Raw genomic sequence first — 25599 nt, forward strand, 5'->3', positions numbered from 1 at the left:
ATAGATGGTCAATCCGAGAGGACGATCCAAACCTTAGAAGATATGTTGAGGGCTTGTGTTCTGGATCAGTCGGCGAGCTCGAATCGATATATGCCGTTAGTGGAGTTTGCGTACAATAATAGCTACCATGCGAGCATTGGAATGGCTCCGTATAAGGCTCTGTACGGGAGGAAATGTCAATCTCTGCTATGCTAGTATGAAGCTGGGGAGAAAGGCTTGTTGGGGCCGGAGATGATAGCTAAGACCACTGAACAGGTCAAGAAACTTCGAGATGGGATGCTTACTGCGCAAAGTCATCAGAAGAGTTACGCCGATCAGAGGCGGAGGCCCTTGGAATTTGAGGAAGGAGACCATGTTTTCCTTAAGGTTACTCTAACCACAGGAGTAGGTAGGGCAATTAAAGTGAAGAAGCTGAATCCTTGGTACATTGGTCCGTTTCAGATCCTGGAGAGAGTTGGACCGGTGGCGTATCGGATGGCTCTACCACCCCACCTTTCAAACCTGCACGACACATTTCACGTGTCGCAGCATCGAAGGAAACTCCTGATGCTAGCCATGTGTTAGAACTTGAATATGTTCAGTTAAAAGAAGATTTGTCGCTTCTAGTGGCTCCGGTCAGAAGTGATGATACGAGTATCAAATGATTGTGTGGAAAAGAGGTTTCATTAGTCAAAGAGGCATGGAGTCGAGTCGGTGTTGAGGAGCACACATGGAAACTTGAGTCGGAAATGCGAACCGATTACACGCACTTTTTCTCAGGTAATTGAATTCGAATTTTGTAGGCAAAAGTCCCAATTAGCTGGGTAGAATGTAAAATCCAGTTAATTAATGACTAATTAACCCATAAATGAGAATTTATTCTTGAAAGCCAAAAATGTGATTTTTATGGCTTAATTTGATAGAGGAGATTGAAACAAGAATTTTGATACCAATTTTATAGAAATCGGCCCAAGATTGGACCGAACGGGCCAAACCGGACCAACCGGACCCTTATTGGGTCCTTGACCCAACCTAACTAGACCTAAAAAACCCTAATTTTCAGCATTCTCTCTTCTCTTTAGTCACTCATTCACGCTGAAAAAGGAAATGGGAGGAGAAGAACACCCTTCCGAATTTCTATCTCTCACTTGATCTTCAAACCACCATAACTTTTGATCTGGAGCTCCGATTTCCGCACCGTTTTTGGCCACGCGTTCACCATAACAAGCTCTACAAAACCTACTACTTTATTCTTGAGATAAGTGACGATTCTATCTCAGTTCTTCATCCCTTAATTTTGAATTTTGGGTGAAAAGTGTTGAGATTTTGGGCTTTTTGATGTTATAGGGTCCAACTAGCTTGAAGGAGAAGATTAATCTTGTCTCCTTGATCCTTGGATATGGAAGGATTCTCAACCCTAGTGCAATTTGTTGGTTTATGATGTTGGGCATTGAGTTGTTGTGTTTGGATATGATAATTGTGGCTTAGGTAGTGTGTATGTGAATATTGAAGATTGATTGAGATTTGAGAAAGCTTGGAAAAAGGGCTTTGGTGTGATAGAAATCTATTTTTGGAGGTGTTAAAGCTTGGAGAGCTTGTGAAAAAGTGATTTGGAAGCGCTCCGTGTTGAGCGGGTAAATTGGCTAAGGTATGGTCTTGGTTTCCTATATCTAAAATGTAATGTGGTGTGAAAACTTAGGCTAGAGGCCCTAAGATAGGAATTGAATTGTTGATGTTGTTGAATGGTTGAGATATATTGTGTGGTCATATATGTGATTATGAATATTGATGCCTTGATGGTATGATGCATGAGAAATATGCATGTTGTGATATATGCTTGATGATTGATTAAGGTTGAATTGTGGGTGAAACCATGTTGATGGTGAGTATGATATTGATCATGTGTAATGATGGTTGATTGGAAATGGTGTTGTTGGAAATTGGGATGAGGAAGAATATATGACATGATATTGTGTTTGGTATTGAGTTATTTGATTGAGGTGAGTTAAAACGGTGGGATGGTGGTTTTGTGAATTTTGGTAGAAATGTGAATGTATAAGTTGAGCAGGCTTGAGGTTGATTTCTGGTATGTTTTGGTTGATTTTAAAAAGGGTTGGAATTGGTTTGTTTCGAAAATGGCACTTTGTGGTTTTGTATGAAAAGTGATTTTTGGGCATACTTTGACGGATCATAACTTAGACTCTAGATCCCCGTTTTGTACCAAACTTATTTAGAAATGAAATTGGATCCAGTGTGTTTATGCCGTTTGAAGAACGGACGAAAAATGATTTGAAACGAATAAGTTATGCCCGTCGAAAGATTGGGGTTTGAAACTGTGTGCAGCTTTTAACTTTGTAAAAATTTTGGCAAAACGCACTCCCACGCGTAGGCGTGACCGACGCGTACGCGTCGTTTTCACTACCCATGCCTGTGCGTGGCCGACGCGTACGTGTCGATGTGCTGCACCAATTGCCCATCCAAATGTATATTTTAATTTTAGTAATTGATATTTTTAATTTAAAGATAGAGTTTAGTTAATATTATTATTATTGAGTTCCAATCCGCCGATATGAGTAAATATTGGTACTTTTTGGTGAGTTTAGCTTTGCTAATACTTCATCAAATATCTTTCATTTTAGGTTACTAATGTCATTTATATTAGTAACTCACATATATTTATCCCTATATATATTATTACTTGTGTTTTAATATATCCAGCTTTCATAGTTATCCATTTAAGATATTTATAACTTGACACCTAACCCAATTTCATTCATTAATCATCACCATTAATGTCTCATAATCTCTCTTTAACATTACAAGAAGAAAGAAAAGAGAGAGAAATGGACTGTGAGTGAGAAAGAGAATCCATGGCACCTCCAAGAGCTTCCGACTTCGATTTTTTGCGATCCGTAACTCTAATAAAAAATCTAATCCAATAAAAATATTTGTATCTTCCTCCTCTACACATTGGCATCACATTTGTTCGGTAAAATTTGACGGTGACTTAGCTCCCCTTCTCCTTGAGTTCGGCCAATTGAAGTTCTAGGAGGTACAGGCGATTTCTGACGTTTTCTTCTTCAGCAGCTCGATCAAAAAGCTTCTCCGGAGTTTTTGTTGTTTTGATTTCTTACGAAAGTAGGATTTGGTACTTTTATAATAATTAAAAGTAAATTAGATGAGTGAATGTTGGTTTGATTGATTAATGTTTGAGTTTGATTAAGTTTATGTTGAATTATTGTTGTTTGCTTGAGATTTTGGATCGACTATGTATGAATAGCCAGCTGATGCTTGAGCATCTTTCCTATCTTTTCCTAGTGAATTTGCATCTAATTTATTGAGTTTAATAAAGAATTAATTATCTTTTAGCCAATATGGATGCTACTTTGAGTCTTGTGCAATTTTGTTTATTTTAGATAGCATTCGGCTGGATTTGATGGAGTTTCTGCAGCACAAGAATCAAAGGAGATGGCAGCAAGGAGGGACGCGTATGCGTGACTGATGCGTACGCGTGATTTGGAGCTTTTCATGGTGATGCGTGCGCGTAACTGACGCGTACGCGTGATTTGAAGATTTGCATAGCGACGCATGCGCGTGACCGACGCGTCTGCGTGACTTGCGAAAAGACCATCGACGCGTACGCGTGACTGACGCGTACGCGTGACATACGCCACATACAGAAAACGTAGAAAAATGCTGGGGGCAATTTCTGGGTTGTTTTAACTCAGTTTTCAGCCCAGAAAACACAGATTAGAAGCTGCAGAATGGACAAAACATGTGGTCCCCACCCATCAACTGAAGACTTGTCAATTAAATTCAAATTTAAATTCAAATATTATTTTTAGGAAAAGATATTATTTTTAATTTTAGATAATTAGATTTTAAATTAATTAGGATTAGTTATAAAAAGCGGATTCCATTAGGGAACATTATCCCATTCCATTCCAATTTACAATCCTAGTTTTTCTAGTCTGAACCATGAGCAACTAATCCTTCATTGTTAAGCTTAGAAGCTTTGTCTATTTGTATGGATTGATTCATTTCCTCTTTCTAATTTAATTCATGTTTTGATTTATATTTCAATAATTGTTTTTGTTCTTTATTTTATGAACTTGGGTGAAACGGAAATATGACCCATGTTCTAATTGAGTTCTTGTATAACTTGGAAAAGCTCATTACTTGAACAACAACTTGAAAACATATTATCCTGAATTTCTAATTGTTTGTATTTAACGGAATACGTGACATATAATCCCCTTCTTTTTGGATAATTAGGATTCTTGTGGCATATAAACTGGAATTTGATAATCACCTTCTAATTGAAATTAATTGAACAAGGAATTGGCAGTTAATGAATTTTATAGGAGACTAGGAAGGTCTAAGGAATTAGGGTCTAGTCACATATAGTTTGCCATGAATTAAATCTTGCATGATTAAATTGGTTAGTAAGAAAAATCAATCCGAAAAAATAGATAACTTTGAAGCCTTAACTGTTTTCTCCATATTTTATTCCCAACTTAATTAATATTCTATCCTTTTGATATTCTGAGTTCGCACTTAAACCTTTTGAATATCTCAAAACCCTTTTCTGCTTGCCTAACTAAGCCAATCAATCAATCATTGTTGCTTGATCCATCAATCCTCGTGGATCGACCCTTACTCACGTAAGGTATTACTTAGTACGACTCGGTGCACCTGCCGGTTAGTTTGTGGGTTGTAAAACACCGCACCAAGTTTTTGGCACTGTTGCCGGGGATTGACGGTGATTAACAACTATCAGTTGTTTGAATGCTTACATTAGGCATTTTAGTTTTAATTTTATTAAAAAAATTTTCAAAAAAAATATTTAATAAATAAAAATATAGCACTAATATTTTTTCTTAATTTCTGAATTTAAGTTTGGTGTTACCTAGTTGTTTTTATTTTATTTTTTTCTATTTAATTTTTTTCTTGTTATTTTCAATTTTTTTCTTTAATTACACTCTTATTTTTGAAATTAATTTATTTATTTTAATTAGTATTTTTTATTTTATTTTTTTACACAAGTTACCTCATTGGGAATTCTCTGCACTCTGACGTAGAGATTCCCATTCTTTCTTATTTTCTGTTTGTTTATGCGCAGGAACAGAGACAAAGAACATCTCTTAGACTTTGATCCTGAACCTGAAAGGATTTTCAGGTGGCGTTTACAACAAGCAAGACGCTACAAGGTTGCAGAATTCACTATGGATCCTAATGATGCTGATAATGCCAATGTGGCAAACCCGAATAGGAATGAACAATAAAAGAGAGTACTTGGCTCTTTTTCCATTCCTACAACAGATCTGTATGGAAAAAGCATTGTGGTGCCTCCTATAGCTGCGAACAACTTTGAGTTGAAGCCACAACTAGTCACCCTTGTGCAACAAAACTGCCAGTATCATGGTCTTCCCCACAAAGACCCAAATAAATTTATTTTCAATTTTCTGAAGATTTGTGATATTGTGAAGACAACTGGAGTGAACCCAGAGGTGTACAAACTCATGCTCTTCCCGTTTTCTCTGAGGGATGGAGCAAAGCTATGGCTAGATTCTCAACCCAAGGAGAGTTTGAATACTTGGAACAAGGTGGTTACTGAGTTTCTCACTAAATTTTTCCCACCAAAGAAGCTGACTAAGCTTAGGGTGGAGGTTCATACCTTCAGGCAGAAGGATGGTGAAACTCTGTATGAAGCTTGGGAGAGATACAAGCTACTGACGAGGCAATGCCCTCCGGACATGTTCTCTAAATGGACTCAACTAGATATCTTTTATGAAGGCTTGGGTGAAATGTCCAAGATGTGCTTAGACAATTCTGCAGGAGGTTCATTGCACAAGAAGAAGATACCGGAGGAGACTATTGAGCTTATTGAATTGGTTGCTAGCAACCAATATTTATACTCATCTAATAGGAATCATGTGAACTCTGAGGCTCCTCAGAAGAAGGGTGTCATGGAAGTAGAAGCTCTTAATGCTATTCTTGCTCAGAACAAGCTTATGTCTCAGCAAATAAATCTACTTGCTCAACACATGAGTGGCATGCAAGTCTCAGCTGTCAACACCCAAAATCCACCTCAAGAGGTCTCTTATGATATGGCAAGAAATTTAGTACAAAAGGATAACTATGATTATGCTCAATCCTCTTCCGAACAGGTCAATTACATGGGGAGTGGATCTAGAAATCCCAATAATGACCCATATTCTCAGACATACAATCAAGGATAGAGAAGTCACCCAAATTTTGGGTGGAGAGACCAACCTCAAAGGCCTCAGAATTTCAACAATAATTCTTAGGGCGGCTTCCAACAGAACAATTACAATAACTGCCAATCTCAGCCTCAGCAGGCTAACTCTAAATCCAAGGAAGATTCTAATTGAGAGATGATGAGGAGTTTTATGCAGGAAACCAGAGCCTCCATTAGAAACTTGGAAGTGCAAATAGGCCAGCTGAGCAAGCAAATACTTGAGAGGTTTGCAAGTACATTTCCAGGTGATACAGTGGTGAACCCAAGAGAAGACTGCAAGGTTATTCAATTGAGAAGTGGTAAAACAACTGGCTCTGAGACAAGGACCAATGAAGAGCTAGTTGAAAAGAAAGCTCCAGAGGAGAAAAAGGAAAAAATGGAGCACGCCCCTCCAAAGCATGCAGACAACCTGTTCCCTGACTCTTTAGACACGTATCCTGCATTGCCAAAGGCTCCTGAATACAAGCCAAAAATGACATATCCTCAGAGACTTCAGAAGGCTTCCAAAGAAAAGCAGTTCTCTAAATTTTTAGATGTCTTCAAGAAGCTACAGATCAACATTCCCTTTGCAGAGGATCTTGAGCAAATGCCTCTCTATGCTAAATTTATGAAAGAACTGTTGACCCACAAGAGAAATTGGAAGGAACAAGAAACAGTGGTGTTAACCAAGGAATGCAGTGCCATTATTCAACACAACCTTTCTGAGAAGATGCCAGATCCAGGGAGCTTTGTAATTCCTTGCACCATTGGAGATGTCACCATTCAGAGATCTTTATGTGACCTTGGAGCTAGCATCAATCTCATGCCACTTTCAGTGATGAAAAAGCTTCAAATTGAGGAGGTAAAACCCACTCGTATTTCTCTTCAACTTGCTGATCTTTCTATTAAATTACTTGTGGGTGTTATTGAGGATTTACTTGTTAAAGTAGGACTATTCATCTTTCCTGTTGATTTTGTTATATTAGACATGGAAGAGGAGGTAAAATCCTCTATTATACTTGGTAGACCCTTTTTATCTACAGGTAGAGCTCTGATTGATGTACAAAACGGTGAATTGACCCTGAAGGTCAATGAAGAACAGGTGGTCCTTCATGTTTTTGAAGCTCTCAAGCACCCTAATAATTCTGAAGGGTGTATGAAAATAGATGTTATTGAACCACTTGTTCAAGAGGTACTGAAAGCTGAGGTGCTTGATGACATTCTGGATCCTATCTATGAGTATGAATTAGTTGAAATTGATAATTCACCACCCCAAAAGGCTATGGTTCACACGCCTAAAGCAGAGGAAGAAGCCCCCAAACTTGAGCTTAAATCCTTACCTCCTTCTCTGAAATATGTGTTCTTGGGTGAGAATGACTCATATCCAGTGATTATTAGCTCTTCCCTGAAGCCTGAAGAGGAAGACGCGCTTATTTCAGTGCTCAAGAGCCATAAAACAACTCTTGGGTGGACCATTAGTGACTTGAAGGGGATTAGTCCAACCAAGTGTATGCACAAGATCCTCCTTGAAGATGATGCTAAACCAGTTGTGCAACCACAAAGGAGACTCAATCCAACCATGAAAGAGGAGGTCCAAAAAGAGGTAATAAAACTATGGGAAGTAGGAATTATTTATCCTATTTCTGAAAGTCCTTGGGTAAGTCCTGTGCAGGTAGTTCCCAAGAAAAGAGGAATGACAGTGATCAAGAATGAAAAGAATGAGCTTATTCTCACAAGAACAGTCACAGGATGGAGAAGGTGTATAGACTACAGGAGGCTCAACACTGCTACAAGGAAGGATCATTTCCCCCTGCCTTTCATTGATCAAATGCTTGAGAGGTTAGCTGGTCATGCATTTTATTGCTTTCTAGATGGATACTCTGGATATAACCAAATTACAGTGGACCCTCAAGATCAAGAGAAGACAGCATTCACATGCCCCTTTGGAGTATTTGCCTACAGAAGAATGCCTTTTGGACTTTGCAATGCTCCAGCAACTTTTCAGAGGTGTATGCTTTCAATTTTTTCTGATATGGTTGAAAGGTTTATTGAGGTATTTATGGATGACTTTTCTGTTTTTGGTAATTCTTTTGAATCCTGCCTTAAGCATTTGTCTCTTGTCTTGAAACGGTGTCAAAAATCAAACCTTGTTTTAAATTGGGAAAAATGTCATTTTATGGTTACAGAAGGTATTGTTCTTGGACACCGAATTTCAAGTAAGGGAATTGAGGTTGATAGAGCAAAGGTGGAGGTAATTGAAAAATTACCACCACCTACTAATGTTAAGGCAGTCAGGAGTTTCTTGGGTCATGCAGGATTTTATAGAAGATTTATAAAGGATTTTTCTAAAATTGCAAAATCTCTAAGCAACCTGTTGGTTGCTGATGTTCCTTTTGTCTTTAATTCTGATTGTTTGCATGCTTTTGAAACTCTGAAAGCAAACCTTACCTCTGCTCCCATTATAGCTCCCCCTGACTGGGATCTACCATTTGAATTAATGTGTGATACTAGTGACTTTGCTATAGGAGCTATTTTAGGATAGAGGCATGGTAAGCTTGCACATGTCATTTACTATGCCAATCGTGTGTTAAATGATGCCCAAAAAAATTACACAACTACAGAAAAGGAATTATTAGCTGTTGTGTATGCTGTTGATAAGTTTAGGTCCTATTTACTTGGTTCTAAGGTTATTATTTATACTAATCATGCTGCTTTGAAGTAGCTTCTAACCAAATAGGATTCTAAACCAAGATTAATCAGATGGGTGTTGCTCCTTCAGGAGTTTGATATTGAGATAAAAGACAGGAAAGGGTCAGAGAATCAAGTAGCTGACCATCTTTCCAGAATTGAGCTTGAAGCAGGAGTACAACCATCCACAGCTGTGACTGAGACATTTTTGGATGAGCAATTTTTCCTCATTCAGCAGGCACCATGGTTTGCAGACATTGCAAATTATAAGGCCATTGATGAGCGGTTAATTTATACATTTTTTGGCATTGTTTTTAGGTAGTTTTTAGTAGGATCTAGCTACTTTTAGGGATGTTTTCATTAGTTTTTATGCTAAATTCATATTTCTGGACTTTACTATGAGTTTGTGTGTTTTTCTGTAATTTGAGATATTTTCTGACTGAAATTGAGGGACCTGAGCAAAACTCTGATAAGAAGGTTGACAAAGGACAGCTAATGTTGTTGGATTCTGACCTCCCTGCACTCGAAATGGATTTTATGGAGTTACAGAACTCCAAATGATGCGCTCTCAACAGCGTTAGAAATTAGACATCCAGAGCTTTTCAGCAATATATAATAGTCCATACTTTATTCGAGATTTGATGACGTAAACTGGCGCTCAACGCCGGTTCCATGCTGTATTCTGGAGTCAAACGCCAGAAACACGTCACGAACCAGAGTTGAACGCCAAAAACACGTTACAACTTGGCGTTCAACTCTAAAAGAAGCCTCTGCACGTGTAAAGCTCAAGCTCAGCCCAAGCACACACCAACTGGGCCTGGGAAGTGGATTTCTGCATCAATTACTTACTTCTGTAAACCCTAGTAGCTAGTCTAGTATAAATAGGACATTTTACTATTGTATTAGACATCTTTGGTCTCAGTTTTATTCCATTATTCATCTTAGGAGACTATTGATCATTTATGGGGGCTGGCCATTCGGCCATGCCTGGACCTTCATCACTTATGTATATTCAACGGTAGAGTTTCTACACACCATAGATTAAGGGTGTGGAGCTCTGCTGTACCTCAAGTTTTAATGCAATTACTACTATTTTCTATTCAATTTAGTTTATTCTTGTTCTAAGATATTCGTTGCACTTCACCATGACGAATGTGATGATCCGTGACACTGATGAGCGGATAATTTATATGCTTTTTGGCTTTGTTTTTAGGTAGTTTTTAGTATGATCTAACTATTTTTAGGGATGTTTTCATTAGTTTTTATGTTAAATTCACATTTTTGGACTTTACTATGAGTTTGTGTGTTTTTCTATGATTTCAGGTATTTTCTGGCTGAAATTGAGGGACCTGAGCAAAACTCTGATAAGAAGGCTGACAAAGGACTGCTGATGCTGTTGGAATCTGACCTCTCTGCACTCGAAATAGATTTTTTGGAGCTACAAAACTCCAAATGGCGCGTTCTTAACGGCGTTGGAAAGTAGACATCCAGAGCTTTCCAGAAATGTATAATAGTTCATACTTTATTCGAGATTTGACAACGTAAATTGGCGCTCAACGCCAGTTCCATGCTGCATTCTGGAGTCAAACACCAGAAACACGTCACAAACCAGAGTTGAACGCCAGAAACATGTTACAACTTGGCGTTCAACTCCAATAAAAGCCTCTGCATGTGTAACATTCAAGCTCAGCCCAAGCACACACCAAGTGGGCCCCGGAAGTGGATTTCTGCATCAATTACTTACTTCTGTAAACCCTAAATAGCTAGTTTATTATAAATAGGACATTTTACTATTGTATTTTCATCCTGGATTATATTTTTGATCCTGTGATCACGTTTTGGGGGCTGGCCATTCGGCCATACCTGGACCTTCATCACTTATGTATTTTCAACGGTGGAGTTTCTACACACCATAGATCAAGGGTGTGGAGCTCTGCTGTACCTCGAGTTTTAATGCAATTACTACTATTTTCTATTCAATTCAACTTATTCTTATTCTAAAATATTCGTTGCACTTCAACATGATGAATGTGATGATCCGTGACACTCATCATCATTCTCACCTATGAACACATGACTGACAACCACTTCCGTTCTACCTTAGGCCGGGCGCATATCTCTTGGATTCCTTAATCAGAATCTTCGTGGTATAAGCTAGAATTGATGGCAACATTCATGGGAATCCGGAAAGTCTAACCTTGTCTGTGGTATTCCGAGTAGGATTACAGAATTGAATGACTATGACGAGCTTTAAACTCGCGATTGTTGGGCGTGATGACAAACGCAAAAGAATCAAGGGATTGTATTCCAACATGATCGAGAACCGACAAGTAATTAGTCATGCTGTGATAGAGAATTTGGACCATTTTCACTGAGAGGATGGGATGTAGCCATTGACAACAGTGATGCCCTACATACAGCTTGCCATGGAAAGGAGTAAGAAGGATTGAAGGAAAGCAGTAGAAAAGCAGAGATTCAAAAGGAACACAGCATCTCCATACACCTATTTGAAATTTCCACTAATGAATTTACATAAGTATTTCTATCCTTTATTATTTAATTAAGTATCTCTTTATATTTTCCGAAAACCACTATCAATTTAAATCCGCCTGACTGAGATTTACAAGGTGACCATAGCTTGCTTCATACCAACAATCTCTGTGGGATCGACCCTTACTCACGTAAGGTATTACTTGGACGACCCAGTACACTTGCTGGTTAGTTGTGTGGAGTTGTGCAAAGTGAGATTCACGTTTGAGAGCACCAAGTCTTTGGAGCCATTGTTGATGATCACAATTTCGTCCACCAAGTTTTTGGCGCCGTTGCCGGGGATTGTTCGAGTTTGGACAACTAACGGTTCATCCTGTTGCTCAGATTAGGTAATTTTCTTTTCAAAAAGTTTTCAAAAATCTTTCAAAAAAAATTTCTTTATTTTCGTTTTTCTGAAGAATATTTTCGAAAAATTTATTAAGAAAATACAAAAAAAATCATAAAATCATAAAAATCAAAAATATTTTTTATTTCTTGTTTGAGTCTTGAGTCAATTTTTAAGTTTGGTGTCAATTGCATGTTTTAAAAATTATTATGCATTTTTCGAAAAATTCATGCATTCATAGTATTCTTCATGATCTTCAAGTTGTTCTTGGTAAATCTTCTTGTTTGATCTTGATGTTTTCTTGTTTCGTGTCTTTTATTGTTTTTCATATGCATTTTTGCATTCATAGTATCCATGCATTAAGGAATTCTAAGTTTGGTGTCTTGCATGTTTTCTTTGCATAAAATTTTTTTCAAAAATATGTTCTTGATGTTCATCATGATCTTCAAAGTGTTCTTGGTGTTCATCTTGACATTCATAGTGTTCTTGCATGCATCATGAGTTTTGATTCATAATTTTCATGTTGTGAGTCATTTTTGTTGTTTTTCTCTCTCATCATTAAAAATTCAAAAATCAAAAAAATATATTTTCCTTATTTCTCTCCTAATTTTCGAAAATTTGAGTTGACTTAGTCAAAAATTTTTAAAATTAGTTGTTTCTAATAAGTCAAGTCAAATTTTCAATTTTAAAAATCCTATCTTTTCAAAAAAATTTTTCAAAAATCAAATCTTTTTCATTTTTATCTTATTAATTTCGAAAATTTTAAAATTATTTTCAAAATCTTTTTTTTAATTTTATTTCAAATTTTCGAAATTACACTAACAATTAATGTGATTGATTCAAAAATTTGAAGTTGGTTACTTTCTTGTTAAGAAAGGTTCAATCTTTAAATTCTAGAATCATATCTTTTAGTTTCTTGTTAGTTAAGTAATTAATTTTAATTTTAAAAATTTAATCTTTTCAAAATATCTTTTTCTTAAAAATCATATCTTTTTTATATCTTTTATCATATCTTTTATATCATATCTTTTTCAAAATTTTATCTTTTTCAAAAATTTGATTTTAAATATCTTATCTAACCTCTTATCTTCTTATCTTTCAAATTTGATTTTAATATCTTTTCAGCTAACTAATTAACTTTTTGTTTGTTTCTTATCTTTTTTAAAACCACGTAACTACTTCTCCCTCTCTAATTTCGAAAATATCTCATCCTTTTTCAAATTCTTTTTAAATTAATTGATTGTTTTAAATTTTAATTTTAATTCTATCTCATCTTTAATTTTCGAAAATCACTAACTCCTTTTCAAAATTAATTTTCGAATTCTCTCCCTCATCTTCTTCTATTTATTTATTTATTTACTAACACTTCTCTTCACCTCTCTTCATCTCCAATCACTTCCTCTATCCTTACCCTTGTGTTTGGATTATTCCTTCTTCTTAATCCTTATCCCCTTTCTTCTTCTACTAATAATAAGGATCCTCTTTACTGTGACATAGAGGATTCCTCTTTCTTTTCTTTTTCTCTTCTCTTTCATATGAGCAGGAACAAGGAAAAAGGCACTCTTGTTGAAGCTGATCCTGAACCTGAAAGGACTCTGAAGAGGAAACTAAGAGAAGCTAAATTACAACAATCCAAAGGCAACCTTTCTGAAATTTTCGAACAAGTGAAGGAGATGGCAGCCGAACCCAACAACAATAATGCAAGGAGGATGCTTGGTGATTTTACTAAACCCACGTCCAAGTTTGATAGAAGAAGCATCTCAATTCCTGCCATTGGAGCAAACAATTTTGAGTTGAAACCTCATTAGTTGCTTTAATGCAACGAACTGCAAGTTTCATGGACTTCCATGAAATCCTTACCATTTTTAACTGAGTTCTTGCAGATTTGTGAGACTGTTAAGACTAATGAGTAGATCCTGAAGTCTACAGGCTCATGCTTTTCCCTTTGTTGTAAGAGATGTTCAGACCTTCAAGCAAAAAGTGGTGAATCCCTCTATGAAGCTTGGGAAAGATACAAGCAAATGACCAAAAAGTGTCCTTCTGACATGTTTTCAGAGTGGACCATGATAGATATATTCTAATATGGTCTATCTGAGTTCTCTAAGATGTCACTGGACCATTCTGCAGGTGGATCCATTCACCTAAAGAAAACGCCTGCAGAAGCTCAGGAACTTATTGAAATGGTTGCAAATAACCAATTCATGTACACTTCTGAGAGGAATTCCGTGAATAATGGGACGCCTCAGAGGAATGGAGTTCTTGAAATTGATGCTCTGAATGCCATATTGGCTCAGAACAAAATGTTGACTCAGCAAGTCAACAAGATTTCTCAAAGTCTGAATAGATGGCAAAATGCATCCAACAGTACTAAAGAGGCATCTTCTGAAGAAGAGGTCTATGATCCTGAAAACCCTGCAATGGCAGAGGTAAATTACATGGGGGAGGCCTTTGGCAACACCTATAATCCCTCATGGAGAAATCATCCAAATTTCTCATGGAAGGATCAACAAAAACCTCAACAAGGCTTTAATAATGGTAGAAGAAATAGGTTTAGCAATAGCAAACCTTTTCCATCATCTTCTCAGTAACAGACAGAGACTTCTGAGCAGAGCACCTCTAACTTAGCAAACATAGTCTCTGATCTGTCTAAGGCCACTTTAAGTTTTATGAGTGAAACAAGGTCCTCCATAAAAAATTTGGAGGCACAAGTGGGCCAGCTGAGTAAGAAAGTCACTGAAACTCCTCTTAGTACTCTCCCAAGCAATACTGAAGAGAATCTAAAAAGAGAGTGCAAGGCCATTGACATAATCAACATGGCCGAACCTAGAGAGGAAGGAGAGGATGTGAATCTGATAAACCCAAATTTGACGGTTTATCTCGTATTGAATTTAGGGTATTTTGATAACCTTTTCTCACATTTAGCACATAAATTAGCATGGTTTTGTTATCTCTCCCGTATTTGTGCCTAAGTGTAAAAACACGCTTTTTAAGCCTTATATTTTGATGAATTCTAGTTCTTCTTTGATTCCATAAGATGCCTTGATGTGTTTGCTAGTAATTCCAGGATGAAATAGGTAAGGCATGGATCAAGGGAGCAAAGAAGGAAGCATGCAAGTGGAGAAAAGTACAAAAAGCCAAAGAATTGATCCAGGCCATGCACGCGCACGCGCACAAGGCGCTCGCGCGCACATTTGCGAAACATTGCGAAACACGGCACATGACCTCATTAAGGCAACACGTGCCTAGCGATTTGAGAGGGTTTCTGCACCCATTTTTGGCGCCAATTGCTAAGGGAAAGGAATAAAAGGATGAAGGATTAAGGGGAAGGTATCAGAATCATCATATCATCAAGGAATCACAATTAGTTAGTTACCATTAGTTTAGGGTTAGTTTAGAGAGAGAAGCTCTCACTTCTCTCTAGAATTAGGATTAGGTTTAGTTCTTATATCTAGATTTAGATTCATGTTCTTCTACTTCTACACCTCAATTCCTTGCAGTTACATTCATTCTTCTTCTATTCTTTTGTTATAATCTCTCTTATGTTGTTCTTGTATTTTGTTATAGATTTAGTATTGTTCCTTCTACTCTCTTTCAATTCAATAAAGGTAATTCATAATAAATGTGTTTCTTTTGATTGTTGTTGTTAATTTCTTCCAATAATTGTTGTTAGAACTCTTTCCTGTTGTGATTTACTATGTTTTTCCTTTATTGCCTTCCAAGTGTTTGATGAAATGCTTGGTTGGATTTTAGTATAGGTTTTGGTTCCTCTTGGCCTAGGTAGAGTAATTAGGGACTCTTGAGTTATCTAATTCTTTTGTTGATGAATTAGAAGTTGCTAATGATTGAATGCTCTAAAGCTAGTCATTCCTTTAGGAGTTGATTAGGACTTGAGGAATCAAATTGATTCATCCACTTGACTTTCCTCCAGGTTAGAGGTTAACTAAGTGGTAGTAATGAACATTCTCATCACAATTGAGAAAGGTAACTAGGATAGGATTTCTAGTTCTCACATCTTGCCAAGAGCTTTGTTAGTTGTTAGTTTATTTTCCTTACCATTTACTTTTCATGCTTCTTATCCAAAACCCCAAAAATTCACAACCAATAACAAGACACTTATTGTAAATCCTAGGGAGAACGACCCAGGTTTAAATACTTCGGTTTATAAATTTTAGGGGTTGTACTAGTGACAAACAACTTTTGTATGAAAGGATTATTGTTTGGTTTAGAAACTATACGTTACAACGAGAATCCCAATGAGGAAGACCTCAGGGGACGTCTCTCAAGTAAGAAGGAGTTCCTTATTGAGGACTTAAAGGAATCTGAAGGTCATATAGAGATCATAGAGATCCCATTAAACCTCCTTCTGCCATTCATGAGCTCTGAAAACTATTCTTCCTCTGAAGAGGATGAAGATGTAACTGGAGAGCAAGTTGCTCAATATCTAGGAGCTATCATGAAGCTGAATGCCAAGTTGTTTGGTAATGAGACTTGGGAAGGTGAACCTCCCTTGCTCATTGGTGAACTAGATACATGGGTTCAGCAAACTTTACCTTAAAAGAAACAAGATCCTGGTAAATTCTTAATACCCTGTAACATAGGCATCATGAGCTTTGAAAAGGCTCTGTGTGACCTAGGGTCAGGCATAAATCTTATGCCACTCTCTGTAATGGAGAAGCTGGGGATCATTGAGGTACATCCTGCCATATTTTCATTGCAAATGGCAGACAAGTCAGTAAGACAAGCTTATGGATTGGTAGAGGACATGTTGGTAAAGGTTGAAGGCCTTTACATCCCTGCTGATTTTATAATCTTAGACACTAGGAAGGAGGAGGATGAATGCATCATCCTTGGAAGACCCTTTCTAGCCACAGCAGGAGCTGTGATAGATGTTAACATAGGAGAATTAGTCCTTCAATTGAATGGGGACTACCTTGTGTTTAAGACCCAAAGGTGTTCTTCTGTAAACATGGAGAGGAAGCATGAAAAGCTTCTCTCAGTACAGAGTCAAACGAAGCCCCCACCATCAAATTCTAAGTTTGGTGTTGGGAGGCCATAGCCAAACACTAAGTTTCATGTTGAATTCTGGTGCACGGAATTGTGATCATCAATGGCGCTATCAACATGGTACGCTCATTGCAATCTCAACTCTTTATCACAACTCCGCACAACTAACCAGCAAGTGCACTGGGTCGTCCAAGTAATAAACCTTACGCGAGTAAGGGTCGATCCCACGGAGATTGTTGGTATGAAGCAAGCTATGGTCACCTTGTAAATCTTAGTCAGGCAGACTCAAATGGGTATGGGTGATATATGAATAAAACATAAAGATAAAGATAGAGATACTTATGTATATCATTGGTGAGAGCTTCAGATAAGCGTATGAAGATGCTTGTTCCTTCCGTCTCTCTGCTTTCCTACTGTCTTCATCTAATCCTTCTTACTCCTTTCCATGGCAAGCTTATGCAAGGGTTTCACCGTTGTCAGTGGCTACCTCCCATCCTCTCAGTGGAAATGTTCAACGCACCCTGTCACGGCACGGCTATCCATCTGTCGGTTCTCGATCAGGCGGAATAGAATCCAGTGATTCTTTTGCGTCTGTCACTAACGCCCCGCCCTCAGGAGTTTGAAGCACGTCACAGTCATTCAATCATTGAATCCTACTCAGAATACCACAGACAAGGTTAGACCTTCCGGATTCTCTTGAATGCCGCCATCAGTTCTTGCCTATACCACGAAGACTCTGATCTCACGGAATGGCTGGCTCGTTTGTCAGGCGAGCACTCGGTTGTCAGGCGATCAACCATGCATCGTGTATCAGGAATCCAAGAGATATTCACCCAATCTAAGGTAGAACGGAGGTGGTTGTCAGTCACACGTTCATAGGTGAGAATGACGATGAGTGTCACGGATCATCACATTCATCAAGTTGAAGAACAAGTGATATCTTGGAACAAGAACAAGCGGAATTGAATAGAAGAACAATAGTAATTGCATTAATACTCGAGGTACAGCAGAGCTCCACACCTTAATCTATGGTGTGTAGAAACTCCACCGTTGAAAATACATAAGAACAAGGTCTAGGCATGGCCGTGAGGCCAGCCTCCAATGATCTAAGAACTAGATGTCCAAAGATGATCTAGAGATCTAAAGTGATTAAAAGATTCTAAATACAATAGTAAAAGGTCCTATTTATAGGGAACTAGTAGCTTAAGAATTACAAAGGTGAGTAAATGACATAAAAATCCACTTCCGGGCCCACTTGGTGTGTGCTTGGGCTGAGCATTGAAGCATTTTCGTGCAGAGACTCTTCTTGGAGTTAAACGCCAGCTTTTGTGCCAGTTTGGGCGTTTAACTCCCATTTTGGTGCCAGTTCTGGCGTTTAACGCTGGAAATTCTGAGGGTGACTTTGAACGCCGGTTTGGGCCATCATATCTTGGGCAAAGTATGGACTATCATATATTGCTGGAAAGCTCAGGATGTCTACCTTCCAACGCCATTGAGAGCGCGCCAATTGGGCTTCTGTAGCTCCAAAAAATCCACTTCGAGTGCAGAGAGGTCAGAATCCAACAGCATCTGCAGTCCTTTTCAGTCTCTGAATCAGATTTTTGCTCAGGTCCCTCAATTTCAGCCAGAAAATATATGAAATCACAGAAAAACACACAAACTCATAGTAAAGTCTAGAAAAGTGAATTTTAACTAAAAACTAATAAAAATATACTAAAAACTTAACTAAAATTACTAAAAACATACTAAAAACAATGCCAAAAAGCGTACAAATTATCCGCTCATCACAACACCAAACTTAAATTGTTGCTTGTCCTCAAGCAACTGAAAATCAAATAGGATAAAAAGAAGAGAATATGCAATGAACTCCAAAAACATCTATGAAGATCAGTATTAATTAGATGAGCGGGGCTTTTAGCTTTTTGCCTCTGAATAGTTTTGGCATCTCACTTTATCCTTTGAAATTCAGAATGATTGGCTTCTTTAGGAACTCAGAATCCAGATAGTGTCATTGATTCTCCTAGTTAAGTATGATGATTCTTGAACACAACTACTTTATGAGTCTTGGCCGTGGCCCAAAGCACTCTGTCTTCCAGTATTACCACCGGATACATACATGCCACAGACACATAATTGGGTGAACCTTTTCAGATTGTGACTCAGCTTTGCTAGAGTCCCCAATTAGAGGTGTCCAGGGTTCTTAAGCACACTCTTTTTGCCTTGGATCACAACTTTATTTCTTTCTTTTTCTTTCTCTTTCTCCCTCTTTTTTTTTCGTTCTTTTTCTCTCTTTTTTTTTCTCGCTTCTTCTCTTTTTTTTTTGTATTCACTGCTTTTTCTTGCTTCAAGAATCATTTTTATGATTTTTCAGATCCTCAGTAACATGTCTCCTTTTTCATCATTCTTTCAAGAGCCAACATTCATGAACCACAAATTCAAAAGATATATGCACTGTTTAAGCATGCATTCAGAAAACAAAAGTGTTGCCACCACATCAAAATAATTAAACTGTTATAAAATTCAAAATTCATGCAATTCTTCCCTTTTTCAATTAAGAACATTGTTTATTTAAGAAAGGTGATGGATTCATAGGACATTCATAACTTTAAGGCATAGACACTAAGACACTAATGATCATAAGACACAAACATGGACAAATATAAAGCACAATTTTCGAAAAACAAGAAAATAAAGAACAAGGAGATTAAAGAACGGGTCCACCTTAGTGATGGCGGCTTGTTCTTCCTCTTGAAGGTCTATGGAGTGCTTGAGCTCCTCAATGTCTTCCTTGTCTTTGTTGCTCTCTCATGATTCTTTGATCTTCTCTAATTTCATGGAGGAGGATGGAATGTTCTTGGTGCTCCACCCTTAGTTGTCCCATGTTGGAACTCAATTCTCCTAGGGTGGTGTTCAGTTGCTCCCAATAGTCTTGTGGAGGAAAGTGCATCCCTTGAGGCATCTCAGGGATCTCATGATGAGAGGGGTCTCTGTGTTTCCATCCTTTTCTTAGTGATGGGCTTGTCCTCATCAATGAGGATGTCTCCTTCTATGTCAACTCCTACTGAATAACAGAGGTGACAAATGAGATGAGGAAAGGCTAACCTTGCCAAGGTAGAGGACTTGTCCGCCACCTTATAGAGTTCTTGGGCTATAACCTCATGAACTTCCACTTCTTCTCCAATCATGATGCTATGAATCATGATGGCTCGGTCTAGAGTAACTTCGGACCGGTTGCTAGTGGGAATGATTGAGCGTTGGATAAACTCCAACCATCCTCTAGCCACAGGCTTGAGGTCATGCCTTCTTAATTGAACCGGCTTCCCTCTTGAATCTCTCTTCCATTGGGCGCCCTCTTCACAAATGTCAGTGAGGACTTGGTCCAACCTTTGATCAAAGTTGACCCTTCTAGTGTAAAGATGTTCATCTCCTTGCATCATAGGCAAGTTGAATGCCAACCTCACATTTTCCGGACTAAAATCCAAGTATTTCCCCCGAACCATAGTAAGCCAATTCTTTGGATCCGGGTTCACACTTTGATCATGGTTCTTGGTGATCCATGCATTGGCATAGAACTCTTGAACCATTAAGATTCTGACTTGTTGAATGGGGTTGGTGAGAACTTCCCAACCTCTTCTTCGGATCTCATGTCGGATCTCTGGATATTCACTTCTTTTTGAGTGAAAAAGGGACCTCGGGGATCACCTTCTTCAAGGCCACAACTTCATAGAAGTGGTCTTGATGCACCCTTGAGATGAATCTCTCCATCTCCCATGACTCGGAGGTGGAAGCTTTTGCCTTCCCTTTCCTCTTTCTAGAGGTTTCTCCGGCCTTGGATGCCATAAATGGTTATGGAAAAACGAAAAGCAACGCTTTTACCACACCAAACTTAAAAGGTTTGCTCGTCGTCCTCGAGTAAAAGAAGAAAGAAGAGAGTAGAAGAAGAAGAAATGAGGAAGAAGGGAATGGCTTTGTGTTCGGCCAAAGAGGGGGAGAAGTGGTGTTTAGGTTGTGTGAAAATGAAGGGGTGAAGAAGGGTTTATATAGGAGAGGGGAGCTCATGGTTCGGTCATGTATGGGTGGGTTTGGGAGGGAAAGTGGTTTGAATTTGAATGGTGAGGTAGGTGGGGTTTTATGAAGGATGGATGTGAGTGGTGAAGAGAAAGATGGGATTTGATAGGTGAAGGGTTTTTGGGGAAGAGGTGTTGAGGTGATTGGTGAATGGGTGAAGAAGAAGAGAGAGGATGGTGGGGTAGGTGGGGATCCTGTGGGGTCCACAGATCCTGAGGTGTCAAGGAAAAGTCATCCCTGCACCAAATGGCATGCAGAAATGCATTTTGAGCCAATTCTGGCGTTAAACGCCGGGCTGGTGCCCATTTCTGGCGTTTAACGCCAGGTTCTTGCCCTTTTCTGGCGTTTAACGCCAGTCTGGTGCCCCTTTCTGGCGTTAAACGCCCAGAATGGTGCCAGACTGGGCGTTAAACGCCCACCTGCTAGCCTTACTAGCGTTTAAACGCCAGTAGGTTCTTCCTCCAGGGTGTGCTGTTTTTCTTCCTGTTTTTCATTCTGTTTTTGCTTTTTCAATTGAATTTGTGACTTCTCATGATCATCAACCTACAAAAAACATAAAATAACAAAGGGAAATGGATAAAATATAACATTGGGTTGCCTCCCAACAAGCGCTTCTTTAATGTCAATAGCTTGACAGAGGGCTCTCATGGAGCCTCACAGATACTCAGAGCAATGTTGGAACCTCCCAACACTAAACTTAGAGTTTGAATGTGGGGGTTCAACACCAAACTTAGAGTTTGGTTGTGGCCTCCCAACACCAAACTTAGAGTTTGACTGTGGGGGCTCTGTTTGACTCTGATTTGAGAGAAGCTCTTCATGCTTCTTCTCCATGGTGACAGAGGGATATCCTTGAGCCTTAAACACAAAGGACTCTTCATTCACTTGAATGATCAATTCACCTCTGTCAACATCAATCACAGCCTTTGCTGTGGCTAGGAAGGGTCTGCCAAGGATGATGGATTCATCCATGCATTTCCCAGTCTCTAGGACTATGAAATCAGTAGGGATGTAATGGTCTTCAACTTTTACCAGAACATCCTCTACAAGTCCATAAGCTTGTTTTCTTGAGTTGTCTGCCATCTCTAATGAGATTCTTGCAGCTTGTACCTCAAAGATCCCTAGCTTCTCCATTACAGAGAGAGGCATGAGGTTTACACTTGACCCTAAGTCACACAGAGCCTTCTTGAAGGTCATGGTGCCTATGGTACAAGGTATTAAAAACTTCCCAGGATCTTGTCTCTTTTGAGGTAGTTTCTGCCTAGACAAGTCATCCAGTTCTTTGGTGAGCAAAGGAGGTTCTTTCTCCCAAGTCTCATTACCAAATAACTTGTTATTTAGCTTCATGATTGCTCCAAGGTATTTAGCAACTTGCTCTTCAGTGACATACTCATCCTCTTCAGAGGAGGAATACTCATCAGAGCTCATGAATGGCAGAAGTAAATCCAATGGAATCTCTATGGTCTCATTTTGAGCCTCAGATTCCCATGGTTCCTCATTAGGGAACTCATTGGAGGTCAGTGCACGCCCATTGAGGTCTTCCTCAGTGGCGTTCATTGCCTCTCCTTCCTCTCCAAATTCGGCCATGTTAATGGCTTTGCACTCTCCTTTTGGATTTTCTTCTGTATTGCTTGGAAGAGTACTAGGAGGGAGTTCAGTAATTTTCTTACTCAGCTGTCCCACTTGTGCCTCCAAATTCCTAATGGAGGACCTTGTTTCAGTCATGAAACTTTGAGTGGTTTTGATTAGATCAGAGACCATGGTTGCTAAGTCAGAGTGGCTCTGCTTAGAATTCTCTGTTTGTTGCTGAGAAGATGATGGAAAAGGCTTGCCATTGCTAAACCTATTTCTTCCACCATTATTAAAACCTTGTTGAGGTCTCTGTTGATCCTTCCATGAGAGATTTGGATGATTTCTCCATGAAGAATTATAGGTGTTTCCATAGGGTTCTCCTAGGTAATTCACCTCTTCCATTGAAGGGTTCTCAGGATCATAAGCTTCTTCTTCAGATGAAGCATCCTTAGTACTGCTTGGTGCATTTTGCATTCCAGACAGACTTTGAGAAATCAAATTGACTTGTTGAGTCAATATCTTGTTCTGAGCCAATATGGCATTCAGAGTATCAATCTCAAGAACTCCTTTCTTCTGATTAGTCCCATTGTTCACAAGATTCCTTTCAGAAGTGTACATAAATTGGTTATTTGCAACCATTTCAATTAGTTCTTGAGCTTCTGTAGGCGTCTTCTTCAGATGAAGAGATCCTCCAGCAGAGCTATCCAAAGACATCTTGGATAGTTCAGAGAGACCATCATAGAAAATACCTATGATGCTCCATTCAGAAAGCATGTCAGAAGGACATTTTCTGATTAATTGTTTGTATCTTTCCCAAGCTTCATAGAGGGATTCTCCATCCTTCTGTCTGAAGGTTTGGACTTCCACTCTAAGCTTACTCAATTTTTGAGGTGGAAAGAACTTTGCCAAGAAGGCATTGACTAGCTTTTCCCATGAGTCCAGGCTTTCTTTAGGTTGTAAGTCCAACCATATTCTAGCTCTGTCTCTTACAGCAAAAGGGAATAGCATAAGTTTGTAGACCTCAGGGTCAACCCCATTAGTCTTGACAGTGTCACAGATTTGCAAGAATTCAGCTAAGAACTGATGAGGATCTTCCAATGGAAGTCCATGGAACTTGCAATTCTGCTGCATTATAGAAACTAATTGAGGCTTAAGCTCAAAGTTGTTTGCTCCAATGGCAGGGATAGAGATGCTTCTCCCATAGAAGTCGGGAGTAGGTGCAGTAAAGTCACCCAGCACCTTTCTTACATTGTTGGCATTGTTGTTGTTGTTTTCGGCTGCCATGGGCTCTTCTTCTTTGAAGGTTTCTGTCAGGTCCTCTATAGAGAGTTGTGCCTTAGCTTCTTTTAGCTTTCGCTTCAAGGTCCTTTCAGGTTCAGGGTCAGCTTTAACAAGAATGCCTTTGTCTTTGTTCCTGCTCATATGAAAGAGAAGAGAACAAGAAAATATGGAATCCTCTATGTCACAGTATAGAGATTCCTTGAGGTGTCAGAGGAACAGAAAAATAGAATGAAGAAGGAGAAGAATTCGAACTTAGTCAGATAGAGTTCGAATTGTGCATTGAGGAGTAGTGGTACTCCATAAATAGAAGGATGTGAGAAGAGGGGAAGAGATTTTTTTTCGAAATTTAATTAAAAAGATTTTAAAAACATTTTGAAAAACTTTAATTTGATTTTCGAAAATCAAGAGTGAGAAAGAGATCAAGTAATTTTTGAAAAAGATTTTGAAATTAGAAATCAAAAAGACATGATTAAAGACTGTTTTGAAAAAGATATGATTGAAAAATTATGGTTTTAAAAAGATATGATTGAAAAGATATGATTTGAAAACAATTTTAAAAAGATTTGATTTTAAAAATTAATGACTTGCCTAACAAGAAAAGATATGATTTAAACATTAAACCTTTCTCAACAGAAAAGGCAACATACTTGAATTGTTCAATCAAATCACTAATTGTTAGCAAGTATCTTTAAAAAAGGAAATAAATTGATTTTGAAAACATTTGATTGAAAAGATTTGATTTGAAAAAGATTTGATTTTAAAAAACTTTGGAAACTTGAAAAAAATCTGATTCGAAAACAAAATCCTCCCTCTTGTGCCATCCTGGCGTTAAATGCCCAGAATGGTGCACATTCTGGCGTTTAACGCCCAATGCACTACCTTTTTGGGCGTTAAACACCCAACCAGGCACCCTGGCTGGCGTTTAAACGCCAGTCTGTCCTTCTTCACTGGGCGTTTTGAACGCCCAGCTTTTTCTGTGTAATTTCTCTGCTGCATGTTCTGAATCTTCAGTTCCTTGTACTATTGACTTGAAAATAGAACCAAGATCAAATAAACAATGCATGCAAGACACCAAACTTAAAATTAGACACTAAACTCAAACAAGAAACATAAAATATTTTTTTGGTTTTTATGATTTTGTAATTTTTTTGTGCTTTTTCGAAAATTATATGAAAATAGAAAATAAAGGTTTCAGAATTCTCAATCTGGATTCCAGGAATCATTGCAATGCTAGTCTAAGACTTTGGTCCAGGAATTAGACATGGCTTCACAGCCAGCCAAGCTTTCAAAGGAAGCTTCGGTCCAAAACACTAGACATGGCCAATGGCCAGCCAAGCCTTAGCAGATCATTGCTCCAATAGCAAGATTGATAGAGATCAACAAGCTCTTGTGATGATAAGTTGAAATCTCGGTCCAATAAGATTAGACATGGCTTCTCAGCCAGCCAGATTTGAACAGATCATCATGAAACTCTAGAATTCATTCTTAAGAACTCTGAAGAAAAATACCTAATCTAAGCAACAAGAAAAACCGTCAGTTGTCCATACTCGAACAATCCCCGGCAACGGCGCCAAAAACTTGGTGCACGGAATTGTGATCATCAATGGCGCCATCAACATGGTACGCTCATTGCAATCTCAACTCTTTATCACAACTCCGCACAACTAACCAGCAAGTGCACTGGGTCGTCCAAGTAATAAACCTTACGCGAGTAAGGGTCGATCCCACGGAGATTGTTGGTATGAAGCAAGCTATGGTCACCTTGTAAATCTTAGTCAGGCAGACTCAAATGGGTATGGGTGATATATGAATAAAACATAAAGATAAAGATAGAGATACTTATGTATATCATTGGTGAGAGCTTCAGATAAGCGTATGAAGATGCTTGTTCCTT

General features: G+C 38.4%; 1 protein-coding gene and 1 non-coding gene across 2 annotated transcripts; both read left to right on the forward strand.

Moving 5' to 3' along the window:
* Positions 1-231: 231 nt before the first annotated feature.
* LOC130949788 (uncharacterized) lies at positions 232-644 on the forward strand. Its single transcript, XM_057878419.1, has 2 exons — positions 232-388; positions 442-644. The coding sequence occupies exons 1-2, from the start codon at positions 232-234 to the stop codon at positions 642-644; spliced, it is 360 nt and encodes a 119-aa protein (XP_057734402.1).
* Positions 645-23192: 22548 nt separating this feature from the next.
* LOC130953732 (small nucleolar RNA R71) lies at positions 23193-23300 on the forward strand. The gene has a single exon (XR_009075893.1). It is a non-coding gene; the product is annotated as a small nucleolar RNA R71 (small nucleolar RNA).
* Positions 23301-25599: the final 2299 nt, after the last annotated feature.

Source organism: Arachis stenosperma, chromosome 9 (assembly GCF_014773155.1).
Source record: "Arachis stenosperma cultivar V10309 chromosome 9, arast.V10309.gnm1.PFL2, whole genome shotgun sequence".
Classification (NCBI taxonomy): Eukaryota; Viridiplantae; Streptophyta; class Magnoliopsida; order Fabales; family Fabaceae; genus Arachis; species Arachis stenosperma.